This window comes from Myotis yumanensis, unplaced genomic scaffold (assembly GCF_028538775.1).
Source record: "Myotis yumanensis isolate MYYU_CA2020_CCGP unplaced genomic scaffold, mMyoYum1.0.hap1 SCAF_2, whole genome shotgun sequence".
Classification (NCBI taxonomy): domain Eukaryota; kingdom Metazoa; phylum Chordata; class Mammalia; order Chiroptera; family Vespertilionidae; genus Myotis; species Myotis yumanensis.
In genome coordinates, this window is record NW_027223753.1 from 175,715,873 (window position 1) to 175,741,368 (window position 25,496).

A 25,496-nucleotide genomic window follows, 5' to 3' on the forward strand; every position below is an offset into this window, starting at 1 on the left:
CAACTGAGCCACACCAGCCAGGGCCTCCCAGCCTTCTTGCCCACAGCAGTCCCTGTTTTGATGTATTGGCTCTCTAGCCATCACTGTCTCGCCCCCGCTCCCCAATTTCCTCATGTGCTGCCTGGGATCACCTCCTCAATAAACTCTTTCTACCCAAATCCTGTCTTAGAGTTTACTTTGGGGGCCACCCACTTTACAACAGTCTTCTTTTCAGTATTCAAATTATTGTTTCACATATTAGAAAGACTCAGGCTAAGCCAGACAAAATGATATTTAAGTAGCTTGATTGAAGGTGTACTTACTTTTGGCATTAAATTGTGCAACCTTGGATGGGCTTCCTTTTTTTCTTATTAGCCTGATTTTTATCCCTGTTTGTTGCCTTTTAGCAAGTAGGTGTATCCTTTCTCTGTAGGGACCTCAGACCAGAGAACTCAGTCACATGGGCAGGCAGAGACACCACAGGGCAAACCATACCAGCATTTCCACCAAAGCATGGACTCCCTGGGGCAGTCAGGACTGGCTGAGGAGGATGGGATGTGGCAGGGTGGTAATGTGGGTACAGAGGCCCAGACAGGAGAGGGACATTGAAGTCTCACTTATGCCTCCTTGCAGAGGCAGTCACACACACAGATCTGCACGCATACAGCGTTTCCCTCAGATTGCTGTAGAGCAGGGGTCCTCAAACTTTTTAAACGGGGGGCCAGTTCACTGTCCCTCAGACCATTGGAGGGCTGGACTATAGTTAAAAAAAACAAACAACTATGAACAAATTCCTGTGCACACTGCACATATCTTATTTTGAAGTAAAAAAACAAAACGGGAACAAATACAATATTTGTATTTGCATGTGGCCTGCGGGCCGTAGTTTGAGGACCCCTGCTGTAGAGCCTTAGCCACACACAAGGAGTGTCTCCGCTCATTTCCTGCTGTGACATAACAAAACGCAAGGCTCTGTTTAGGACGCTGCATTTCAAACATGGGAGAAGGGAAGTCTCCCTTCCTTTGTGCATGGATTGTTTGACCTCGTTGGTTTAGTTTTGGTTACAGGATTTTTTTGGGAGGTAACTACAATGATGGTTGATGACCAGAGGATTTGGACACTTGACAGCGCCCATGACTATTCCAGAGGTCTGACCTCTGAGGAGTTCTGATTTCCCAGGCTCCATAGGAGACACTTGAATCATCTAATACAGTGGTTCTCAACCTTGGCTGCACATTAGAATCACCTGGGAATCTTTTTAAAATCCTGATTTCTGAGCCTCATCCTCCGGAAATTCTGTTTCTTTGTTATGGGTGAGGCCACAACATTAGTAACGAAGAAACAGAATTTCTGGAGGATGAGGCCCAGAAATCAGGATTTTAAAAAGATTCCCAGGTGATTCTAATGTGCAGCCAAGGTTGAGAACCACTGATCTAATACTTGAGACTAATTTGTCCAAGAATCACATCGATCACTGTATGCATAAAAGATACCGTAGTGCAGGATCCCTGGCTACCAATCAGAATCTCTTCATGTACTTATACAGATACCTGGACTTCATTTAAGTCCTAATGAATCAGAACATTCCAGGGCAAAGACCAGATACTTTTTTCTAACAAGCACCATGGGAGGTTGCTTTTGGGAACCACTGGAAGAATAGAAAGTCACGAGGAAAGGAAGAGTTAGATTCCTAACTTGGCCACTAAGTTGTTCGATGAACCTGAGTTACCTCATTTTTCAGGACCTCAGCTCAAGATGAAGACAATGCTTCCTGAAAGCAACATGGCAGTAACATGCATCAAGAACCCTAAAATACTAAGCCTTTTACTCAGTAATTCTTCCAGGAAGCTATCTTAAGAACATGTTCCAAAATATGGATAAAGGTGTTCATTTCAGTGTTATTTCAATAGCAAAAATATAGACAAGCCTAAATCACTAGCAATAAGTAATAGTTAAATAAATTGTGCACCCATGAAAAATATTTCTAAATAATTGTTAATATCAAGCAAAAAAGCTCATGGTATTAATATTTAATGAAAAGGGTAGGTTACAAAATATTTCTATGAGTTTAACCATGATAAAAATGTTTAAGCAGAGAAAATAGCTTATAAGTAATTCAGTTAAAATATTAAAAATGGCTATGAGATCATAAGTGGTTTTCTTTTTCTAATGTGTAATTTTATTTCCCAACTTTTCAATAAAGAGTATGGATTGTTTTAATAATCAGAAACATTTTGTGTGTGTTTAGTTTGGTTTTTATGGAGTGGTTTGGATTATCTGATCTCTAAGATCTCTTTAGCTCTGAAATGTGAAATATATTTAAATTCTTTGGCATCCATGGTGTCTACCTTAACTTTGTCATTTGTGATCTTAGGCAAGAGGAGTCCAATGAATGTGATATTTACCCTGACACTTTTCATGATCCTTCCAGGTAGCATTTCCTGGAAACTTGCAGCTCATATTCATCCTTCGTCCATCTCGCTTTATCCAGAGGACAATCACTGACATTGGAATTAAATACTATCAAGATGAATTTAAAATGAAAGTACCGGTGAGCATGACCTTTTGTCTTGTCTTCATTTAGTTGGGGCAAGTGGAAAAGATGGCACTGGAGCTGTTTTTTAAATATATATATATTTTTATTGATTTCAGAGAGGAAGGGAGAGGGAGAGAGAGAGATAGAAATATCAATGAGGCAATTGGCTGCCTCCTACAGGGCCCACACTGAGCATGGAGCCCATAACCTGGGCATGTGCCCTGACTGGGAATTGAACTTTGACCTCATGGTTCATAGGTCTTCACTCAACTCCTCAGCTACGCTGCCCAGGCTGGAGCTGGGTGTTTAAGAAGGTAGGTAGGACTCTACAGGCAGAGAGGGAGAGAAGGACATCTAAGGATGGAGAGAAATTGTAGTAGTATGGGTGAAAGGAAATAAGGATCTAAAATATGGGGGTGACATAAATATAGGCAACTGTAGAGTGAAAATAAAAACCAAGATGTGGTACTTATAAAAGGAAATCAAACTAAAGATGTTACCTATAACTTTGGCAGAGATGTGGGGATAACACCACTTTCATACTTTGCTGTTAGAAATGAAGTTGGTAATAACAGATATGAAGGACTAATTGGCAGTATTTATCAAAAATTACAATGTAAACACTCTTTGACCTACCTATAAAAGTTATTCTACAGATACTTTCATACATGTGCACAAAGCTGAAGATACAATAATGTTCATTACCAAATTGTTTGTAATAGTAATTGGAAACAGCTTAATGCCAAACAACAGGGAATGATTAAATAAATTATAGTCTACCCAATTGGTTAAATACTTTGCAGCTATTGGAAGTGGTAAGATATAGTACAACCACAGTGGAAACAGTTGGCAGTTCCTTATAAAGTTAAACATATATTTCACTTACGACCCACCTAAGAGAAATGAAAATATATGCTTACAAAAAAGCATGTACAAGAATGTCCATTAGCAGGTGAATGAGTAAAGAAATTGTGACATAGAAAGGTAAGAACTGTAAGATTTCACTTATATGTGGAATCTAAAAACAAAATGAATGAATAAACAAAACAAAAACCACCAAAAATCAGAAACAGACTCATAGATACAGAGAATAAACTAATGCTAGAGGGGTGGGGGTGGGCTATTGGTGAACAAGGTGAAGGGGAATAAGAGGTACAACCTTCCAGTTACAAAAATATCATAATAACTTTGGTGACAGATGGTTACTGGACTTATTATGGTGATCACATGGTAAGGTATATTAATGTCTAATCACTATGTTGTACACCTGAAACTAATATATTGCATGTCAACTGTACTTTAACAGAAAATAAATTAAAGCTCTAGCTGGGTTGGCTCAGTGGACAGAGCATCGGCCTGAGGACTGAAGAGTCCCGGATTCAATTCCGGTCAAGGGCACATGCCTGGGTTGCGGGCTCGAACCCCAGTAGGGGGCATGCAGGAGGCAGCCAATCAATGATTCCCTCTCATCATTGATGTTTCTATCTCTCTCTTTCCCTCTCCCTTCCTCTCTGAAATCAATAAAAATATATTTTAAAAAATAAAAATAAATTAAACAAAGTGTGGCATATTCATATAATGAAATAACATTAAGCGCTAAAAAGGAGTGAAGTACTAATACATGCAACAGCAATGGGTGAATCTCAAAAATATTCCCCTGAGAGAAATAAGTTAGACATTAGCAGATACATACTCTGTGATTTGTTTTATAAAAATGAATGAATATAAAGTTCAAGAAGAGGCAAACTAAGCTATGGTAGATAGAAAATCCAACAGTGGCTACTGTTAGGGTATGGGGAAGTAGATATTGATTGGAAGGAGGTGATAGGGAACTTTCTGGGAAAATGTACTACATCTTGACTGGATGGCGTTACATGTGTGTTTACATTTGTCAAAACTAATTTAACTATACCCTTAAAATCTGTACATTTAAAAATGTAAATGATATACCAATGGAAAAATGTAAAAACAAAAAAATAGAAAATAAATAAGATAAATCTATAGTGTTATAGAAAAGTTTCTAATATATATTTTTTGTTTAGTTGGAAATAATTTCAAACTCATGAAAACAACTTTAAGAATAAGAATAGTGCAAAGAATATTTCATGATCTTTACCCAGATTCATTTACCTGGTAGCATTTTATCCCCATTTGTTTTATTATTTGCTTCTCCATATACATTATTATATAGATATGCACATCTCTTTATATATAGTACATATTATATTATGTTTTTTTATTTTTATTGATTTCAGAGAGGGAGAGGGAGAGAGAAATAGAAACATCAATGATGAGAATCATTAGTCAACTCTCTCCTGCACACCCCCTACTGAGGTTTGAGCCCACAATCCTGGCATGTGCCCTGAGAGGGAATCAAACTGTGACCTCCTGGTTCATAGATTGAAGCTCAACCACTGAGCCATGACAGCCAGGCCATATTATATTATGTTAATATAATCAATACATGCATTACATTAATATATTATATAATATGTTAATACTATAAATATAATATATGATATAATACATACATGAATACATTTATCTCCATATACTATAAAGAATATATTACATATATATCGCATATATTGCGAGGTAAATATATATATAAAGATATAAACATACATACACATACATGTAGTAAGTGATTGAAAAAAATGTAATACCCCAAAACAAGGAATTTGAACTGAGCATTTGACCAAATGTCATATGTGTTTGTTTCCCTGGTTGTGTATAAAACACACCTCTCCATGTGATAATATGTACACAGATACTAGTACATATGTGATTTATGCCCTGCTTCTCACATGGTGCATCTGTATACTAAGGAGAGAATGAACATCTGCTTTATCTTGATACTATGTCTTTAGCTACTTCTGTTTGTGGTAATGTATTAATTCCCAAACATCATACTTTTAATTTTAAACTAAAATCAACTTTTTAAAAACTCTCAGTCAGCTAAACTATTGGCACATTTAGCAGGGTATTTTTTTAATGCAAAAAGTTCTCAACAGTGGTTCTCAACCTTGGCTGCACATTAGAATCACCTGGGAATCTTTTTAAAATCCTGATTTCTGGGCCTCATCCTCCGGAAATTCTGTTTCTTTGTTATGGGGTGGGGCCACAACATTACTAACAAAGAAACAGAATTTCCAGAGGATGAGGCCCAGAAATCAGGATTTAAAAAAGATTCCCAGGTGATTCTAATGTGCAGCCAAGGTTGAGAACCACTGTTCTATAAGATAAACTTACAGAGAAGATTGCATTCCCCTCACAGCTCTGCTGTGCCACAGAATTCAGAGTCCTAGGGTACCATGCTGATGGAATCAATCTTCAAAATATATTTTGTTCTTTTTATGACAGTTCAAATTGTTTGTTGTCTTCTTTACTTTGTTAGTAAAACATGATTGTGATATTAGCACTTTACTTTGTAGCATCCTGTCCTCTCTCATTATAACACTAGAGGCCTGGTGCATGAAATTTGTAGGGTCCCTAGGCCTGGTCGGAGGTCAGGGCTGATCTGTGGGGTGACCGGCAGGGCGATTGGGGTGGGTGGGGGGGCCCGCTGGCACTCACCTTGGTTGGCCTGGGGCCTGTGGGCTGGGGGCAGCTCCTGCATTGAACGTCTGCCCCCTAGTGGTCAGTGTGCATCATAGCGACCGGTTGTTCTGCTGGTCATTCCACTGTTTGGTCGATTTGCATATTAGGCTTCTATTATATAGGATTTCCCTGCTCATTTCTAGTGAGATAATAGTTATATTTTCAAAGGTTTAGTGAGGGGAAAGGAGTTCATTTTGCCTGATTCTTACAAGAACCAGGTGGACAGGGTTGTAATGGTAGTTAAGTGACTTAGCCTCGCTGTACCTTTAGCCAAGGAGGGGGTTGCTCTGAAATAGGGAAGGGTTTCTGAGAGCCGATTGCTGGCACCTATCCATTCTAAAACAGCTATCCTCATAGCAGCCTGAGAAAATTATGTGAAGTGACTAAGGCTATGGTCATACAAATTAGTTTCTTAACATGGATTGTGTGACAGAATACAGGAAAGGCTTCTTTCATAATGGTATGATCACAGATCTCCCTGAAAGAACAGCTTTAAGCAATTATAGATAAGAGCATAAATGTATACTGAAAAGGAATAGATACATTCTTAATCTATAGCAGCTGTTCTAAGAATGTACATGTTGGATATGGTTCAGTAAAGCTGGTGGTGCCCAGGAGGAACTGAGAATGAGCTTGAAGGAGGAAGTTTATTATACTCACAGGTCTCAGAGAGGGAGTCACCTCATGTCACTGAAGCCCACGGGGGAAGCCCAGGTTTTGCTCAGAAGGCAGAAGCAGGATGAAGGGGAAAACCTAGATCAGAGTCTTTATTGGGGTTTCCTTGGGAAAGATGAGAAAGCGGAGTCCTGCCAGTGAGGTGGCACGGAAGACCTGGGCCTGGTACGACAGGTTTCTGAAACTCCAGGCTGTGGGGCAAAGTTATTTCTGCCCAATACGATGTTGCATAATGTTATTTAAAAAAATCCCAGTATCACCATAGCTGCTGATGTTCTGAGAAGAAAAAAATTATTTTTCAGTTGATAATTTCCTGTTATGTGTCTTATAATTTCGAATTGTAGAAAGACTAAAAATCTTTTTGAAACTCCAAAACATGCTTTAAAATTTTTAGGAAAGAAAGTCACAGATGGATTCACATTGTTTTTCTGTTTTCTTTTTCTCCTATTATAAAAATATTTTTTAAAATTCCCAAGCTCTTTTTCAGAAATGAAGGAGGAAGTCCTGGGGCCAATGAGGTTAACAGAGTGCTCTGTGCAGTCACATCCCACTAAACCTTAGTTCCTTGAAGGCAGGGCTGTCATGCTTGCTATGTTATCCCTCGGAGCCTGGCATTTATTAGAAGTTCAGTGCGTATTTGTTGGATGAATACATCAGTTTTGTTTTTACCTATAGACTTTAGGCCCTAACTTTGGAATTGTTTTCATTCCAAAGTGGACTTATCACTTGACTAATACGATATAATACTAGAAGAAAGCCTGTATTCTTTTTAAAGATTATGTTTTTATTGATTTTAGAGAGAGGAAGGTAGAGGGAGAGACAGAGAGAGAAACATTAATCGGGTTCCTCCCGTACGAACCCCAGCCGGGGATCAAACCCACAACCTGGGTATGTGCCCTGACTGGGAATCCAGATGATGACCTTTCCATGCACAGGATGACATTCCACCCACTGAGACACACCGGCCAAGGTGAAAGCCTGTATTCTTATGTTCTCTGACCAATAATCAATTTTCAAAATAATCAACAAGGAGTGAAGAAACATAAGTTCATTAGGTGAAGGCATCAGGGGAGGCATTTCAGAGATAGGAGGGAGGGGCCCTGCTTCTGATCAGGAGTGACTAGGAGGGGTGGTGTATGGCCTGGGACAGAGAGCCAGGGCCCTGCCTGGGGGCAGTTTGGACTGTGTTACCTTCCTCTAGATGTGTGGGCATTCACTCACGGGTGTGTTCATCAGCAGGATTGTTAATTTATGAAAACCCACTCCCTGTTACCTCCGAACCTCCTCCATAAGGGTAAATTGGGGGTACATCTCTCAAAGGGGGGAAGTGGAAAGGGACTTTCTCTGCTGGACATCATAACCATTTTGGATATAAACCTCCAAGAAGGCAGAGTTGACGTGCTACTTAACAGTAGAATCCAGATGAGCTATTATTTAATCGTCTGTGAGGAATATATTAATTTGTTTCCTCTTATAGATCGTTATGTTAAATTCTGTCTCTGACCTTCAAGGCTACATTGACAAAAGCCAACTGACAGAGGACTTAGGGGGAACTCTGGAATATCGCCACAGCCAGTGGATCAGTCATCGAACTGTGAGTACCAACTTGTGTGCCCTTTTCAGTGTCTCTCCGTGTTTTCTTGAAGACAGGGTTGATTAAGATCAGCTGTTGGGAGGTCATTGCTTATGACTACCTACCACTGGGGAGATTGGGTTTTCCAAGCCACAGGCTGGGAGAAAAGTAGGGTGAAGGGAAAAGGCTGGAGTTTCTCCTGCTGACTCCCTTCACCTCACCTCCTTGTCTGGCATGGGAGTCTTGGGGACTCGGCGTAGAATGCACCTGGGGAATTTTCAAAGAGCCAAAACCCTCCTACAGCTCAGAGAAATTAATTTATTTGAGTTGGGATGGGTCTCCGTCATTCACGGCTCACAGAACTCCCCAGGTGAGTCTAATGTATATACAGACGGGAAGCTGTGAAACACCTGACTTATATAGGGTTTTACTTTTCCCTACTTATTCATATTTGTGGCAATTATGCTAAACTAGAAGGGTCAGAAATACTGAGGAAAAAGTAAAATTGAAACTCACCAGATAATGTGTTTCTATAAAAAGTTGTCATGCCCCTTCCCCTGCTCTTTTAGCCCCTATGCCCTTGATAAAAAATTAGGTTTTTTAAGCAAAATCAGAAGCTCCATGCCCACCCTGATGGCAGCATGTGGTGTCAGCACAACTGTCTGTACCTGGTCAGTTTGGAAACAGGTTGCCCAACACCTGAACTACATTTAATTAGGTACGAGAATTCACCTTGTTTTAGAGCAGTGGTTCTCAACCTTGGTTGCAAATTAGAATCACCTGGAAATCTTTTTAAAATCCTGATTTCTGGGCCTCATCCTCCGGAAATACTAATGTTGTAGCCTCACCCCATAACAAAGAAACAGAATTTAAAGTAATGTATTAAAAATCTAGCAAGTGAAGAAAGAAAGGTTGTGGGCTCGATCCACAGTTGGGGGTGTGCAGGAGGAAGCCGATCAATGAGTCTCTCTCTGGATAAAATACCTCCCTCTCTGGATTATTGAGCTGGTAGACAAATGTAGAGCACTGAGTATAATACTTGGCCCTTTGTAGGTACTCAGAGAATGGTAGCTAATTCTACTGTCCTTCCATGAATAAAGCATATTGGTGAATGTTAATCCCGCCACACTGTTATGATTGTATGACCTCCCAGGCCATCGAAAACTTTGCCTTGACATTGAAGACCACTGCCCAGACGCTTCAGACGGTTGGGGCCCGCCTGGCCGCGACAGAGCTGCCCAGAGGCGTGCCGTCTACTGCAGAGCTGCTCATGTCCCACACAAAGCAGCGGGACAAGCTGCAGGTGAGTGGTCAGTGGCCTCCCACAGTCCAGCCTCTGTGCCAGCAGATGGTCAGCCTCCTGGAGAGAGCTGGGAGCAGAATTAAGTCCTCTTCTTCCCTCTTCTCCACTGACTTGGAAGTCACCGAACATCTTCAGCCTTTGGCGGTGGGCGGTATGTGAAGAGAAAACCTCTTTGAGACTGGATGGTGCATGTAAAAGGAGTGCAATTAAGACCTGTGAGAAGCATCCCAGCAAAGGGAAGCTCATTCCAGCTTTGGGCTGGCGAGATGAGGTGGGTGAGCATCCTTCGAGGGCAGCTCAGGACAGAGCAAGATGCAAGAGGCTGAAAATGCAGTGAGAGCAGGGAGTCAGCTTTTGAAGCATAAGCTTTTCTGGGGCTGTTGTGAAATCTGGGGCTGCCTACCAAGCTGACATACTGCTTCACTTTCCCAGGGATGTGTCTTTTTATTTGGGGATTAATTTGAGGAAGAGGACTAGGGAAAACGCTCTGAACTGGGTTTAAGGAGAGGCACCGATTAGGTGATTCACAAAAAATACGTCAAGAACTGTTTTTATGAGGGAGCTTGGCAGGTTCTTTCATGCAGTGAAGGGAAGTCTTCCTGGGGCTGACTGCATGGGTGTCAAGCCCTTTTCTGCCTTCAGAAACACAAACAGACCGAATGTGGAATCTATTATTTCATAGAAGACCAGAACTCAAGAGGGCAGCGAACTGAGGATTAGCTGCCTCAGTTAATTAGCTGCCTCAGGTTGAGACAGCTCGGCATTGCTTGCACTCCTGCTGCCTGGAGCTTGGGAAGAGCTGAACTCTCGTCTGTGACCCAAAATCTGCAAACATGCTTTGCTAAGTGGTTGATTTATTTGTTCATTTATTCAACATTTATCGACTACTCAACACTACCTGCCCGGAAAACATATAATCAAAGACTGCAAACTCAAAGAACACAGTTTAGTTCGGGGAATCTCAGAGTCTCATTAATGAGGCAAATTAATGCTTCCATGTGTCAGGGAGCACTGTTTAATTCTCTTTTTAAGGAGGTTGCTATTGAAAACGAGTTCAAAATCTATCCCCAAGATGACTCTGAGTCACCAAAAGATCTGGCTGGGAACTGTGAAAGCCGGAAAGCATCCTGGAAGCATTTAGATAATTTTCCCTAAAAATATCCCTTAAACGGTTGACCTTTTTCTTTGCCCAAGTTCACCTCCCATGATTCTTGGAAGAGATGGTATGGGGTGCAGAGGCCAGGTCTAGGGTGCCTCTGTGAAGTCTGCCAGAAAAGGGTTGGTGGTCCCGGCCCACAGGTCATAAAACCTGGGAGCCTGCAGAGCGGTCAGCTGGTATACCTGTGTGATGTTGAGAATGTGGAGCATGGCAGGAAGGCACTGGGCACGGAGCTCCGGGCCTGGGCTCATGAGCAAGTGTGCTCTCTGCCTCGATCCAAGGATGGTTTGGAAGGGTTGCAGGGCAGAAGCACTGAGATGACAATGTGGTCAATCGGGGAGGCCCTTGGGGAAAAGGTAAAACATTTTCGATTTTAGACGAGGACACGTATCTGAGGGGTGAAATCAGCTAGGGAGGCCCTGCTGTATGTGCAGTGAGGGTTCCTGGGAAAGGCAGATGGATGGGTGTTCCATCATGTCTACACAGGCAAAGCAGTCCACAGAGGGGAGGGGAGGGAAAGAACCACCCTCCAAGATGAAATCAGGCCACTTCCTTGGGCATGGCGACAAGCTGTTGTTGGTATTAAAACACAACCCTGCACAAAGAAGGCTAAAACTTCCCTCCGATTATGTGGTGGAATAACTTTGTAGATCCACATAATTTGCAGTATTGTCTGACATTGGTAAGAAATGACTTTGTACTCCGTCTTATCTCAATTTGGTTAAACACCCATGTCTAACCAATAAGACAAAAGAAAGGAATTTAGGAGAATCCATTTAATTAGCCTTTTAGTAAGAGAGTAAATGCAAAGTCTTACATAAACTAAACTGTTATATTACATTTATATTCTGTGCTGCCCTAAAATCTTGGAAAAGACCTATAATTATTTTAAGATAAAATTCCCAAAGAGTTTAATATGTCCATGTCTTTATCTTGAGTAAGAATATTAATTGAATTTAGATTAAAATATAATTATTCTGTCTTTATTTTGCCAAGTAGTATTAATTATCCCTTTAAAGACAACACAGAGGGTTTCTTAAAGCCTTTTTGTGATTACTAATTTTTGATCTAACATAAATTTTGATTTCTTGGTTCCTTATCTTATAAATTAGAAGCAGAAATACCAAGATAATTAAACTAGAGTTACATTTTTCCTTTTTTTCCATCCAAAAATGCTTTAAAGAGAGAAAGGATTTATATTTTTAAAAATAATACATTTAAACTTTGATTAAATGCTTAGTAGCTTTTATGGTTATTTAAACATATTATTTTATTCTTATTAGAGCATATTACTTATCAAATGGTCTATAAATAATTAAATAATTTTTCCATTTGGAAAGCACCTTTTCCAAGTGAAAAACCAATATAAGATTCATTCCCCTTGCCGAAACCGGTTTGGCTCAGTGGATAGAGCGTCGGCCTGTGGACTGAAGGGTCCCAGGTTCGATTCCGGTCAAGGGCATGTACCTGGGTTGTGGGCACATCCCCAGTAGGAGATGTGCAGGAGGCAGCTGATCGATGTTTCTCTCTCATGATGTTTCTAACTCTCTATCTCTCTCCCTTCCTCTCTAAAAAATCAATAAAATATATTAAAAAAAAAAAGATTCATTCCCCAGAACAGTGAATTTTTAAAGCTCTTGGAAGCAGCTCACAGAAATAGACAGTTTCTCTCCTGAGCCCCCAAAAGGTGATTCTCACCTCTTTTCTGGTCTTATTTAGGCCCAAAACACAGGGCATTGGCCTTCCATACTTAGGTGCTTTAGTTAACTAAGACACTGTACCATGTGTTCATTTAAAGAGGGTAAGACTCTCATTTTCGTTGTTGCTAAAATAAGTTTAACAGACCCATAGGCCTTTTCTCATCATGCAAGGAGAAAGGGGAAAGTGTCAGTGGTCCTTCAATCATGTGATAGGCAATCTTTACAAATATGAATACTGCTTAGTATACAGTATTTGTTCCATTCAGTATTCATTCAGTTTTGTTCAGAGATGACAATTCCATCAATATTACCAAGGTAACAAATAATCAAGAAGACAATCAGAATTACATAGCCTCTAGAAATAACCTAATAGTCTTAGGAGTTTTTAAGAATCCTTGGTTCAGGCATTCCAGCGAACCTCTCATCCTGCAGCCTGCCTGGTGCCTGGGCACTGGCCTCCCCCTGGGGCCCCAATATGCATGAATTCACAGAGATACATGAATGGATAACATTAGCAAATGGTATTGGAGCAGTGTATCTCTCTTCCAGTCTCCCCTGGCAATCAATATGCCTCTTCTTTGTTGGGCCCCTCCACCTTTCCTCCCAATTCTGCATCATGCACACCTACAGACACTAATTGTGGCTAATAATGGCTAATGCCAGAATATTGCTGGAATGCTAGAAGCTCAGGGGCAGTTAAGAAACTGAGTGAGAAAAGAAGCCAGGACTCTTTCTAGTGGGTAAGAAGAGGAGGGAAAAGTTATGAGTACTACTAATGAGTGCTTCCCCCACTCCCAGGCTTATCTTGTCTACTCACCTGTAACCTGGTTTCTTTTAGACTATTATTAACTCATCCAACCTACAAATATTTCATGAACATTGATGAGATAAGAAGAAATGAGGGCTGATACCTAGAATGGAAAAGAAGGGATATGTCCAGTTGTCAGGCAGAATTACCAGCCAAGTGGCCACCTTGAGGCATTACCTGCAGTGGAGAGAGCCACAGCGGGGCTAGATCAGAGAAACCAAATCTGTCATGAGGCTGAGAGTGGACAATGGAAGCCTTCAAGTGCATGAATATTGGGGTGGGGTGGGAGACAAGGAGCAAAGGCATGCGGTTGAGAGTGCCCGCCTTCTTTGTGACCAGAGTGAAGAGTATAAAACTCCTCCCACGGGGAATAAGCTGGAGGCTGTGTGAAGGCTGGAGGTGGCTAGGCCTAGGGAAAGAGAGGCAGTGTTTATGTGCATAGATGTGACTGTTCTGCAACTATGGGACTTTCACTCTCAGCATACCAGACCAGCATCCTGTGTGACCCAGGAATCAAAACCAGAACTCCTGGGAGCAAAGTTCTAGGCCAGGCTTCACCTCTTTTGCCTTGCCCCATGGTTAATGCTCAAGGCATTGAGACACCTGCCCTGTGGGAGCAGAGGACAAGAGCTGTTGGATTTGGAAGGAGCTAGCCTGACGCTTCCCCAATTGCAAAGCCCTAGGTCTCCATGTACAAAGAGCAGAATAGAGTTGCCTTGGCAGTATGACTCTTTCCGCATCAAACTGAAATTGCCATCCACCTCTGCCAAGCTTTTTGGAAGGCAGCCACGCTAACCACTGTACCACCAGTGCTCCGTGCCACGCTTTTTGGAAGTAGGTGGAAGGAGAGGCAGGTGTTCATTGATGAGACCAGATGAAGTTTTTTTTGTTTGTTTGTTTTTCTTTTCTTTTTTTTCTGGTTAACTAGCAATTGTTGCATTATTATTGGGTGGCAGTTCCCAGCATTTAACCTTCAATATCTGTCATTTTCTTGTTTCTGGTCACTGTCTTGGATTAGAACCAGTTTTCATTAACTGATTTTGCTTTTAATTTACAACAGCTTGAGATACACACAAAACTTAACAGTTGTAGCTTTTGGAGAGGGAAAGTCGATGGGCTGTGGACAAAAAACTAGTTTTTTCCCCATATATATCCTTTTGTATATTTTTAATTTTGTCATGTGTGGTATTACCCATTAAGAATAAATAAATAAATTTTATAAATCTGCAGCTTGAATTGTTAGCATTTAATTCCCTGAATGAAAAGTATACCATTCTCCGTACTCCAAATCTACCAATGATTTTTTCCCATTAATTTCTATTAAGAGAGACTATATTTCTCTTTCTGTAGGATGAGCTAAAATTACTTGGAAATCAAGGGGCCACATTGCTGTCATGTATTCAACAACCAGCAACCAAAAGTCCCACCAGGAAACTCAGTCCCAATCAACTTGAGAATGTAGCTACCATGGAAAGGTGAGTGAAGGTGGAATATACTTTTTTTTAGGAGAGAATAGCACTAGATGATCTGAAACAACCAAGGACAGACTAGAACAGCTACTCTTGGGTCTTGATAGGGTCAAGAAAGAATAATATTAGAGGCAACAATGGGAAAACGATGGCACCCATCTGGCATCCAGCTATAAAGATATTTTTATGAGAATGCCATCCCGTCCTCCTGTGAAATGCTGTCATCCCAGGATTTCAGGGGAGATGGTAGCATTGGCTGAGTTTCATTTCCAAATTACAGTTTGTCTGGGTGATGTGCTTTGTCAAAGAAAAGGCACAAAAGTAAGGTCACCGGGGGCATGTTCTAAGCACAGCCGCTGAAGCAAAGTTTCTGCCTGACAGGGAAGGTGTCCTGGTAGAAACATGGAAGGTATGGGAAACAGTGGGACCATGAGAAAGTCATAGATGACACAGACTTTCATTATAAGGACGTTACCACAATTTAGAACACTGACTAAAGACATAGATGTTAGCTGCATAGACCTACACAGACTCCTGTGGAAATGAGAGTTAACCACAGCGTCTCTTTCTCATTCTTTCTTGACAGGTTACTAGTTCAGTTGGATGAAACAGAAAAAGCCTTTAGTCGGTTTTGGTCCAAGCACCACCTGAAGCTTAGTCAATGCCTACAACTACAGCACTTTGAGCACAATTTTTGTGAGGTGTTCTTTTCTTGTTTCATAGAGCTTCCTTTGATGGTCAGTGACCACCAGTTCTCTCTTCTGCCTTGAACTCTGGGTATTGGGGTTTCTCCCCCTACCCCCACTATACCAGCCCCCTCCTTCCTCTCAGACATCCTCTTCTCACTTTTTCAGTGGGATAGTCATGTTCTAGAATCCAGTTTCCCTGTTGGCATACATGGTATTTCAGTGGTGGTTTCTCTTCCTTTCTGATTGGTCATCTGTTGAATGTAGCTTTACTATTCCATCTACATGTGTCTCAACAACCTCACCCCACCCCTGCTTAATCTGAAAGCTAATGAGCTGCGTATCCATTGGTCCGGAATCCTTTTAGGACTTTTGAGTTTTCTTAGAGTACAGCAAACCTCCACCTCCAGGTGGGTGCTCATTGGCTTACTTCTGGACTGTTCTAATGTGTCTTGTAGGTTAAGCTTGCCCTGGACAACTTGTTGGCAGAGCAAGCAGAATTTACGGACATTGGAGACAGTGTGATGCGTGTGGAGCGACTTCTTAAGGAACACAAAAAACTGGAAGGAAAAGGCCAGGTTTGTTTTTTGGCCCTTTTTGTGGACTGGGGAGGTAGTCACTGTGGACAGTGACAGATGATACCCACTCATTGTCAGAAGGTTGCCAAAGGACACAGGAATGCCTAAAGCCTGGCCTGTGAGTCACCCCATTCCCACCCCAGGTCTCCAAGGAGATATGCATATGAACACTTGTGATGAGTAATTCCTGCCCTGCAGAGTTCTATTTAGGCTGTGAAGCACCCCATTAAGACTGGAGGCTCGCATGGGGTGAGAGCTCTGGGTGGCCCTGCCCTCCTCAGGGTGTCCCTACCAGTGGAGGAGCAGCAGGGTGGGGGGACAGGTGACAATGGGCACATTACCCACTGGGCTGGATGTGGAGGTCTGGGCTGGGGGTTGGTGGTAGGGAGGGGAAACTTCAGAAGGGGAAATCAGAAAAAAAAAAAAAAAAGAACAACTAGTTTGTAACAAGCAAGACAGTGAAAAGGGGGAAATGGGTTCATATAAGTTCTGTTGCTAACAGAGTGGGCAGTGCTTTCTCCTTTCTCAGGCCCCAAGAACTGTAAATATCAAACTTGCAAAAGAGGGTGTATTTCTCAATTCTCTTAACAGAATTAAACAACTTTCCAGATCTTCACACAGGTCAGCACTCAGCAGTGATTCTATTTTAATACATTTGGCTTAGTGTGACTCAAGAACGCTGTCATCTCTTGCCAGAGAAGTTCCTTTTTGCTTTTCTTTGATTAGCTTCTCTATATTTTTGTTTCTTGGGGAGCAAGTACTCTATGGTTAGCACTTCCTTTCTGAGCTAGTCTAGAGGCATGTTTCCTGGATAGTAATTTTGTAGTACTAGATCTTTGCTTTTCCAAGTGCAATCCTCTGGCGAGCAGCATGGTTATCACTTGAGTGAGAACTTGTTAGAAATATGGAATTTCTGGCCCCATCTCAGAATCAGAATCTGCATTTTAATAAGATCCCCAGGTGATTGACATGCACAGTATAGAGACATATTCCCTTATGAATAGTAACAAATGTAAGGGAAGGCCACACTGGTTCTAAGAGCTGTCAGTTGTGGGTTCTGAGCTGGAGGTCTTCTGTACCTGCGCAAACACCCAGACCCACCTGTGCACCAACTTTCACTCAGGAACCCCATCCTTCCCTAGTGTGCAGTTCCTCTGCTACCGTGACCATTGACAGCTAAACACTTTTGTGTTGGAGGCACAGTCATCAGAAATGTTTATCAAACAATGAAGGAATACAATTTCATGTATCTGATATGTCTTAGTTTCTCCAAGATAGTCCCAATTTTATGTAATTTTAGTTCTTTTTCGAAAGAACTCCTTATTAAATGTAGATACTATGTATTTTCATGTATATACATTTATATATTAGGGAAAAAAAGCTTCATCAAGCAAGCCCAGTGCCTTTATTTTGAGCTTGAAAAATGTGCCCATAGCTACTGTGAAGGTAGCTACCAACCTACCAGGTATTCCTTGCCCAAGGTTCTGTGATTATGGTGGTGAACCAGAAAGTCAAAACCTTGCTTTCATGGAGCTTACGTTCTACTGGAGAGAGACAGAAAAGGGAAAGGAAATCCTATATAATAAAAGCCTAGTGACTGAACCACCGAATGACTGGAACAACCGGAACAACCATGGCCCCTTGCCCCAGCTGGCCCCGCCCCTCAGCAGGCCCTCCCAATCCTATTGGGGGGCAGGGCTGGCTGGCAAACTGTCTGCAGCCCCTCACCCCTCACCCCTGCTGGCCCTGCCCCCCCCACCCCAGTTGGAGCCCTGATTGGCCCCCATCGGGGCGGGCTGGCTGGACCCCACTAGTGCACAAATTCGTGCACCGGGCCTCTAGTCTAATAAATAATGATATTAGATAGTAATAAGTGGTATGAAGAAGATAACAGGATTTCATAGAAAGGGATTGGGGCTGCTACTTGAACTAGGTAGTCAGGAAAGGCCTCTCTAAGAAGGTGACTTTTGATCTGAGAGCTGGATAGCCATGTAAAGATTTGGGGGATAGCCTTCAAGGCAGAGAAGCTGCAAATGCCAGGTCTCAAGGCAGGAATGAGGTTAGTGAGTTCAAGGAATGCAGGTGGAGCAGAGTCAGTCAGATCAGAGCAAGCTGGGAGCAATGGCTGTGAGGATTGGGTTTTATTCTCAACCTAGTCAAGTTTCTCAGCCTCTCTGAACGTAGCCCCTCATCTGAAATAGTAATTCCCACCTCACAGAATCCCTGGGAAGACCGAATGAGTTAGGACTGTAGTGAGTACATGGAACATAGTAAGTGGTCAGAACTCAGAATCTATTATTATTATTCCTTCATTTCAGTAGAGGGATCTTCCAGCCATGCAGCAGTGGCTCCTAGTTTATATTTATGGGACGGGAAGCCATTGCAGGGTGCTCTAGATTGTGTTTTAAATAGTGGGGATGGGTCTGCATGACTGCATCCTCATTCTCTCATCTGCCCACCTCCTTGGACTTGTGATCCTTGGTACATACTTTAAAGATCACTGACTGGAGCTAGGAGTACAATCTGTGGTCACGGGACATAGCAATACTCTGTGAACCCATGACACATCTTTCCTGGACAGAGTTCTGGAACCAGCTGAACTAACCCACTGCAGGCAAGCCCAGGCAGGTTGGTTTTACCCATCTGTGCCTTACTTACCCTGTCTTGTACTTATTTTCTAAAGGATGCAGTAGATCTATTCCCCTGCGTTTGGGTGAACTGAGTAAAGCTATCTCCTCATAACCAGGTGCCAGTTTTCTAGGAGGCATTGTTTCTTCAGATGAGAAGGGCTTGGCTAATCTTTCCATTTGTTCTGTCAAGTGTTAAGGAACAAGGTGATACCTGGCTGGAATCTGTCGAAATTTGTTTAGGGTTTGCCCTTCACTCAGAGCTCAGGAGTCGACTTCCCTCCTGGCATAGCCACACACTGGTTTCTGGTTTGTTACTAACTTCCTTATTCTGTGCAGTGATATCATCCCCATGGGGAACCTCAGAGCCAGCTCACTGCTGCATTCTTGTTGCATGATAATTGAGTCTGTTCCTTTATCTTGTTCCAGTTTGAGGGCGTAGCAGTTCTTAGAGTGCTCCTTTTTTATTCTGAGAAGCAATGGTCCCAGCCCCATCTCCTACTCCTAATAGCAGAATTTGCTGCAGCGTTTATGGCTGGGAGGCATGCTGGGGCCTTGGGCGATTAACTAGCCAGGAACAGACCAGGACAGGGCAGGGAGAACCAACCCGATTTCAGCCTTGACCTCTCCCCGCCAAGGCCAGGGGCCAGCAGTTACACTGCCGTATCCCCGAAGGCATGTAATCCAGCTTGTTAACCTCTCAGGGACATATTCTAGCATGACTGTGTGTATGTGTATGTGTGTAAATTTTCAAACACATGCAAAAGTAGATTGACTAGAACAATGAACTTGCATGTATTTATTGCTCAGTTTCAATAACCATTAATGTTTCACCTTTCCCGTTTCACCTGATCCACTTCCCCATACATACATTTCATCCTATGCCATTATCTGTGGGTCCATCCTGGGCTCCCTGATAAGGCAGCATCACCGTTTCTCACCATTTTCTTCCACAGTAGACACACTCATCTTCCATCCATTGTAGCAGTAGAGTCCTTGGGGGAGAAAAATAAACTGTAGTTACAGTAAAGATTTTTGAATTACATATTGCAATCTGACTAGCTGGCCTTCTGGAATTTTCAGCATCTGAAAGGCTTGTGAGCAGAGCGCCAGATTTCAGCAATTTCTTTCTCATTATTTCTTTTTTACTTTGGTTTTATTGCCTATTTAACATGAGCAGGAGCTGTATAGACTAAAAAATAAGCTGTGGTTTGGAGGTTTGACAGCAAAATTCTTTTTAAGTACTTTGGAGGATTTGATAGTCATGGTTGTAGCAGCCATTATTCATAACATTTTGGGAAGCCAACTGGGCTGGAAAGTGGTAACACAGGCTGTGGAGCCAGACCAAACCAGATTTTAAGAACTCAGCTCTAACAACTACCAGCAATGTGACCCTAGGACCCTAGTCAAATTTCTTAGCCTCTCTGAACATATCCCCTCATTTGAAAAAAATGGACAATACTAATTCTCACCTCACAGAGTCCCTGTGAAGACAGAATGAATTAGGGGCATAGTGAGGACTTAATGAGTACCTGGCACATAGTAGGTGGTCAGAACTCAGAAGCTATTATTGTTATCCATTCATTTCAGTACGGTGATCTTCCAGCCATCCTCACAGCTTTCCTCAATCTCACATGTTTTAAGAATAGTGCTGGAGGGTGAGATGCCACACGCCAAGTGAAGGGCACGCTGTGATCGCCACAGGGCTCTTGTGAAATAGCCTGTGATGCAGTTCCCCATTCTCAGAAAACTGGGGCCATTCTTAAATTAGGCAGCTAAACATTTTTTGTTTTTTTTAAAAAAGTCAACAGAGATTTCCTTGGCAAGTTTTCATGCTTCTATACTGACTAAAGTCAGACAGGTTTAATCAGCTCCATGAGGTCTCTGAGCTTAGGCAGCACCCGTGTGGCCATTTTCCTGTGTGTGGTGGTCAGAGCCAGATTCTGCAGCCAGGCGGCTCCTCGCTGGGCCACGTTGGCCATTGTGCCTCCACTCCTCTCTTGTAAAGCACCCATATTAAAGGGTTTGTTGTGACGAGTGAAAGAAATAGTTTAAGCGTTCAGATTAGTGCCTGGCAGGTAGTCAGGCCTCATTGAATGTTAGCTGTTGTCATTGACATCACAGAAGTGGTGGAGTCTAATCTGTGCTACAGGATGTCTCCCAGGTTCAGTGTGCAGTGGCTGAGCAGTTCCAGTAAGAGTTTCTCATTCATTCTTTGCTGGGGCTGACCAGCAGACGCAGAGTGACGGATGAATGATTACTCTGACACAGGATTGCTGTGAAAGAGAGGGCTAAGGGACTGCCTGGCTAAAGGAACCAGACAGCCTCGATTGCCTGCCTCTTCAGGCTTTTATTGTAACAGCAGTTTGAGATAAAGTTTATCTTTTAGATACAATCAGTAGGGTAAGTAATCTTGGGGTGGGGGAGACGCATATGTCTGCAGTGTCCTTTAAGCAAGGACACCTAAAGATTAAGGATAAAGATTCCGGTAAACACCCAAGGGTCTGCACATGCACTTACTTGTTTGGAAAGGTCAAGGAACAATTAGGGGTGCTGCCTTCGGCCAAACTCCCCTAAGTCAGAATTCCGATAAACAGGGCGGGCCGCCTTCAGCCCACTCCTTTTTTCGGAATTTTCCTTCTTACAAACTTTCCAACCAAATCCCATGCTTCCCCACAATTCTTCATTTGTTCTGCAAGTGTTTACTGATATCCTGCCATGCTAAGCACTGTTCTAAGTTCTGAGGGCACAGCAGTCAGCAACACAATTCAAAATCCGGCCTGAGGAATATCCATTCCAACCTCCCCTCAGGGCAACCAGTGCATCCGGGCCTTTGTTGTTCAGAACTATCGCACTGGGTGTTTACCCCAAGTTCTTTTAAATAGCCACTGCTTGATTTGTATGCCATGGCTCCTTTGTGTTTTGCACAACAATTATTTATATTTACTAGTAAGTACCTAATTTGTGCTTTGTACTGTTTTAAGTTGAATAAGAGCTGGTATGTGCTTGCCAGGGTCTGTGGCATGGTGGGCAGTAGATAAGTGATCATAAAACAGTGAAGTGTGTGCTCAGATTAAGAACGGCACCGAGGAGGGGCATCAGAATAAAATGGTGGAGTTAGAGAACATATCCTGGAGAAGATGAACTCTAAAGGGTATTTTAGATTTAGCTCCAGAGGAGTGTGGGTGCCGTGGGAGGGGGGGCAGGGGTGATGAGGGAAGGATGAGGCTTTCTAGGCAGAGGAGCATGGAGAGAAGGCATGGAGGTCTGAGCTGCCTGAATATTTGGGGAACTACAAATGGGCTGTTAGTGGGGTAACAGGTGAGGGAAGTGGAGGATGAGGAGACACAGGTTTGAGCCTGATAATGAAATGCTTTGTATGCATTGCTCAAGAGTTTGAATTTTCTCCTGAAGTCCTTCATAGGGAGCAAGAAAGGACTTGAAGCTTGGGAGGGATGTAGACATGATAAAATTGGAATTGCTGCTTCGTCAGCAGTGTGGAACATGGTTTGAAGGAGAACGAAGAAGCCAGCTGTCCAGGCAGAAAGCGTGAAGGCCTGAACAGACAGTGACAAGGAGTTCTTGGAGAAAGGCTCAGAATTCAAAAGTTATTAAGAAGGATGTGGGCCCTGTAGGGCTTGGTGAATGACTGGCTAGGTAGGGGGGAGGGGTTTTGAGATTGTTAAAACCATGAACCATTGTAAGTTAAAAGAGAGGCCAGTTGTCATCGCTGGGAGTCATCAAAACTCCTTGTGTTACTGTAAAAAGTTAAGCCAGGGCTAAAGGTATACTGGATGCTCACTGTGTCAGCAAGGGGGCACATGATCTCTCTGTTCCCGGAGACCTCTGGGAATGTGGCAGTCATCTGCGGTGACTCACAGGTCTGTGTTGTTTCACACAAATCCAGCCAAGCAGATGACTGCATCATCTAGTGCATTGGCCCATTCATTAATTCATTCGTGCATTATTATATTGATCAAATATTTATGGAGCTTACATATTGGTGGGAGTGAGTAAAGGAGGGAGAAATTGTACATTGAAGTAAACAGAGATACGTTCAGATGGAGGAAAGTGTAGTTAGAAAATGAAAACAAAGTGAGGGAGGGGGCCTGGGTGGGTGGGTTGCAGGGAGTGGCTTTAGAAACAGCAGCTAGAGAAAGGCCGGCCAGGAGGTAAACTGAGAGCTTAGACCGGAGTGACCCTGGGAGGGGATCCTGGGGATGGCACTGAGGAAGGAGCTGGTTTGGCTGCCAGCCTTGTTGAAGCCACATCCTTTACCTAGATGACTACAGTAGCCCCTCGCTGGGCTCCCTGCTTTGAGACCCTCTCCTTGAAACTCCAGTGCTTCCATGTCACAATGAGTAAAAGCCAAAGTGCTGACAGTGGCAGCAAGGCCCTCCCCAGTCCGGTCCCTCTCTTTCCTCACTATTGCACCTCCTACGCCTTTCCTGCTCACTTCTCTGTTCCAGCCACAGTGGCCTCCTCCTGCTACCGGAACACGTCAAACATGTCCAACCTCTAGGCCAAGTACTGCATGGCTTGTCCCTCACTTCAGGTCTTGGCTCCTGTGTCAAGGGTTCCCAGGACCACACCCAGATTTGAAGATTTGCTAGGAGGACTCGGCATTCAGCATACTCATGGTTGTAATTTATTACAGTGAAAGGATACCAAGCAAAATCAGCAAAGGAAAGGTGCAGGGGGTGAACTCTGGAGGCTATCAGGTGTAAGCTTCCAAGAGTCTTCTTCCTGTGGTGTCCCATGGGATGCACTTAACGCTCCCTGCGGTGCCTTGGGATCACACTGTAAAGTGTTGTCAACCAGGGAAGCTCATTGCTCAGTGCTCAGAGTTTTTATTGGTAGCTGGTCACGTAGGCAGCCTCTGCCTGGCATATACCAGAATCTAGACTCCCAGAAAGACAGCAGGGGTCCAGCGTAAAGCATATCGTTTGTCCAGTTTAGGTATGGTGAGCCATTCTCCATGGGGACGATAGGAACCCTCCTGATGTTCCTAGATGCCACCCAAGGCCAACCTTGCAAGCAGGCCTTTCCTAGGATAGTATTCTTTCCTAGAGAGCACCTGCTTAGTGGGCCCTTCGCCCACCATCCTACTTAAAATAGCAACTGCTCCACCCGCACTCCTTGTCCTCCCCTCCCTGTTTGATTTTTCTTCATGGCGCTCATCACTATCTAAGATATTTGTTTATTGCTTGTGTCTCCGATTAGCATGTAAGCTTCATAAGGGCAGGGGTTTTTCCTGCTTTGTTTCCCACTGAACCCTCAGTACCTGGATGATGCTTGGCACATGGTAAGCCTCAATAACATTGAAAAAAGGAAAATATGGCACATGTGGTTAGAACAAAGCAAGCCATCAGAGAGAGGGAGATGTGGTTGCTGAGCAGACGAGGTCAGAGCAGACAGTGAGCCGTGGTTACAGGAAAGGGTTTATAGGGACATATTTCTTAAATCGCATGACTCCCCCATAGAGTTGTCCAAACCAGATCTTTACCTTTTCTTAACTTCAGCTCACTCCCAGCTCTCCTCAGGGCCACAGATCTGTCCTTTTTCTTTTTCCATTTAGTGGGATTCAGAGTCTCCTATTCTGTGCAGTATAACACCTCTGCCCTAGAAGTTATCACATTGTAATCATTTAATTATTTGTATAATTTATTTAACATGTGAATTCTCCATTAGGCTGAAAGTTTCTGGCTTGTTAACACTATGTCCTCAGTGCCCATCCCAGAACTCAACAAATACTTGAATGAAATGACTAGTTTCTCTTCAGAGTGACAATGGCCCTGGATTAGGCCAGACTTCTTGGGAAAGGAAGAGCCTGCCCAGATTCCCCAGCCCCAGACTTTCAGCCTAAACCCCGAGCCAGCATCTCCTTAGCCTCCCTCTAGGATTGGAGCACACAGTGTCAGGCAAATATCAGCCTCACCATGACTTGGCTGTGATGCTTTGCTGCGCATGTTCACTTTGCAGGAGTCCTTGGAAAAGGCCCAGCTGCTTGCAACAATCGGGGACCAGCTCATCCAAAGCCACCACTACGCAGCGGACTCCATCAGGCCCAAGTGTGTGGAGCTCAGGCACCTCTGCGATGACTTCTTCAATGAAAACAAGAAAAAACATGACATTTTAGAAAAGTCTTTGGAATTACATAGACAGCTGGACAAGGTGAGCAAAACCAAGCTGTGACCGTGATGTCTGCAAAATTTTCTGTAAAGCAGTCTTAATCAGACTTGACCTCCCTGCCCCACATGGTTGCTGAGAAGATAAAGAACTTCATGGGAAAGAGAGCTCAAGAGGCATTACAAGCTGCAGGTTCTAGGTCACAGGGGTATTGAAGGTCAAAAGTGCCTCAGTCATCCCACCACATCCTATTAGAATGAATTGAGTCTGTTTTCCTGGGTGTGGATCCAGACTTAAAGAGTGTGCTCTGGCCCTAAGCCTGTTTGGCTCAGTGGATAGAGTGTCGACTTGTGGATCAAAGGGTCCCAGGTTCTATTCCAGTCAAGGGCATGTACCTCGGTTGCAGGCTCCTCCCCAGCCCGGGCCCTGGTTGGGGCACATGCAGAAGGCAACCAATTGATATTTCTCTCACATCAATGTTTCTCTCTGTTTTTCCCTCTCTCTTCCACTCTCTCTTCCACTCTCAATGGAAAAATATCCTCAAGTGAGGATTTAAAAAAAAAAGAGTGTGTTCTGGCTTGGCCCTGTGGGACATTTTTTTGATTCCCCCTTGAGCATACAGAGACCAAGCCCTATGTTTGCAGAGTGCTTCTTCTCATCTAAAGGCATCGGA

The 25,496-nt window shown here is 43.1% G+C and overlaps 1 protein-coding gene across 4 annotated transcripts in view; it reads left to right on the plus strand.

The window, feature by feature from the left end:
• MCF2L2 (MCF.2 cell line derived transforming sequence-like 2) overlaps window positions 1-25,496 on the plus strand; it is a 211,932-nt gene that overhangs the window by 67,077 nt on the left and 119,359 nt on the right. For all 4 annotated transcript variants that reach the window (XM_070406723.1, XM_070406722.1, XM_070406725.1 and 1 more), the window contains exons 5-11: window positions 2,412-2,531; window positions 8,269-8,385; window positions 9,518-9,667; window positions 14,685-14,809; window positions 15,390-15,504; window positions 15,948-16,067; window positions 24,677-24,868. In XM_070406723.1, the coding sequence (XP_070262824.1) occupies window positions 2,412-2,531; window positions 8,269-8,385; window positions 9,518-9,667; window positions 14,685-14,809; window positions 15,390-15,504; window positions 15,948-16,067; window positions 24,677-24,868 (939 nt within the window). The remainder of the gene's footprint in view (window positions 1-2,411; window positions 2,532-8,268; window positions 8,386-9,517; window positions 9,668-14,684; window positions 14,810-15,389; window positions 15,505-15,947; window positions 16,068-24,676; window positions 24,869-25,496) is intronic.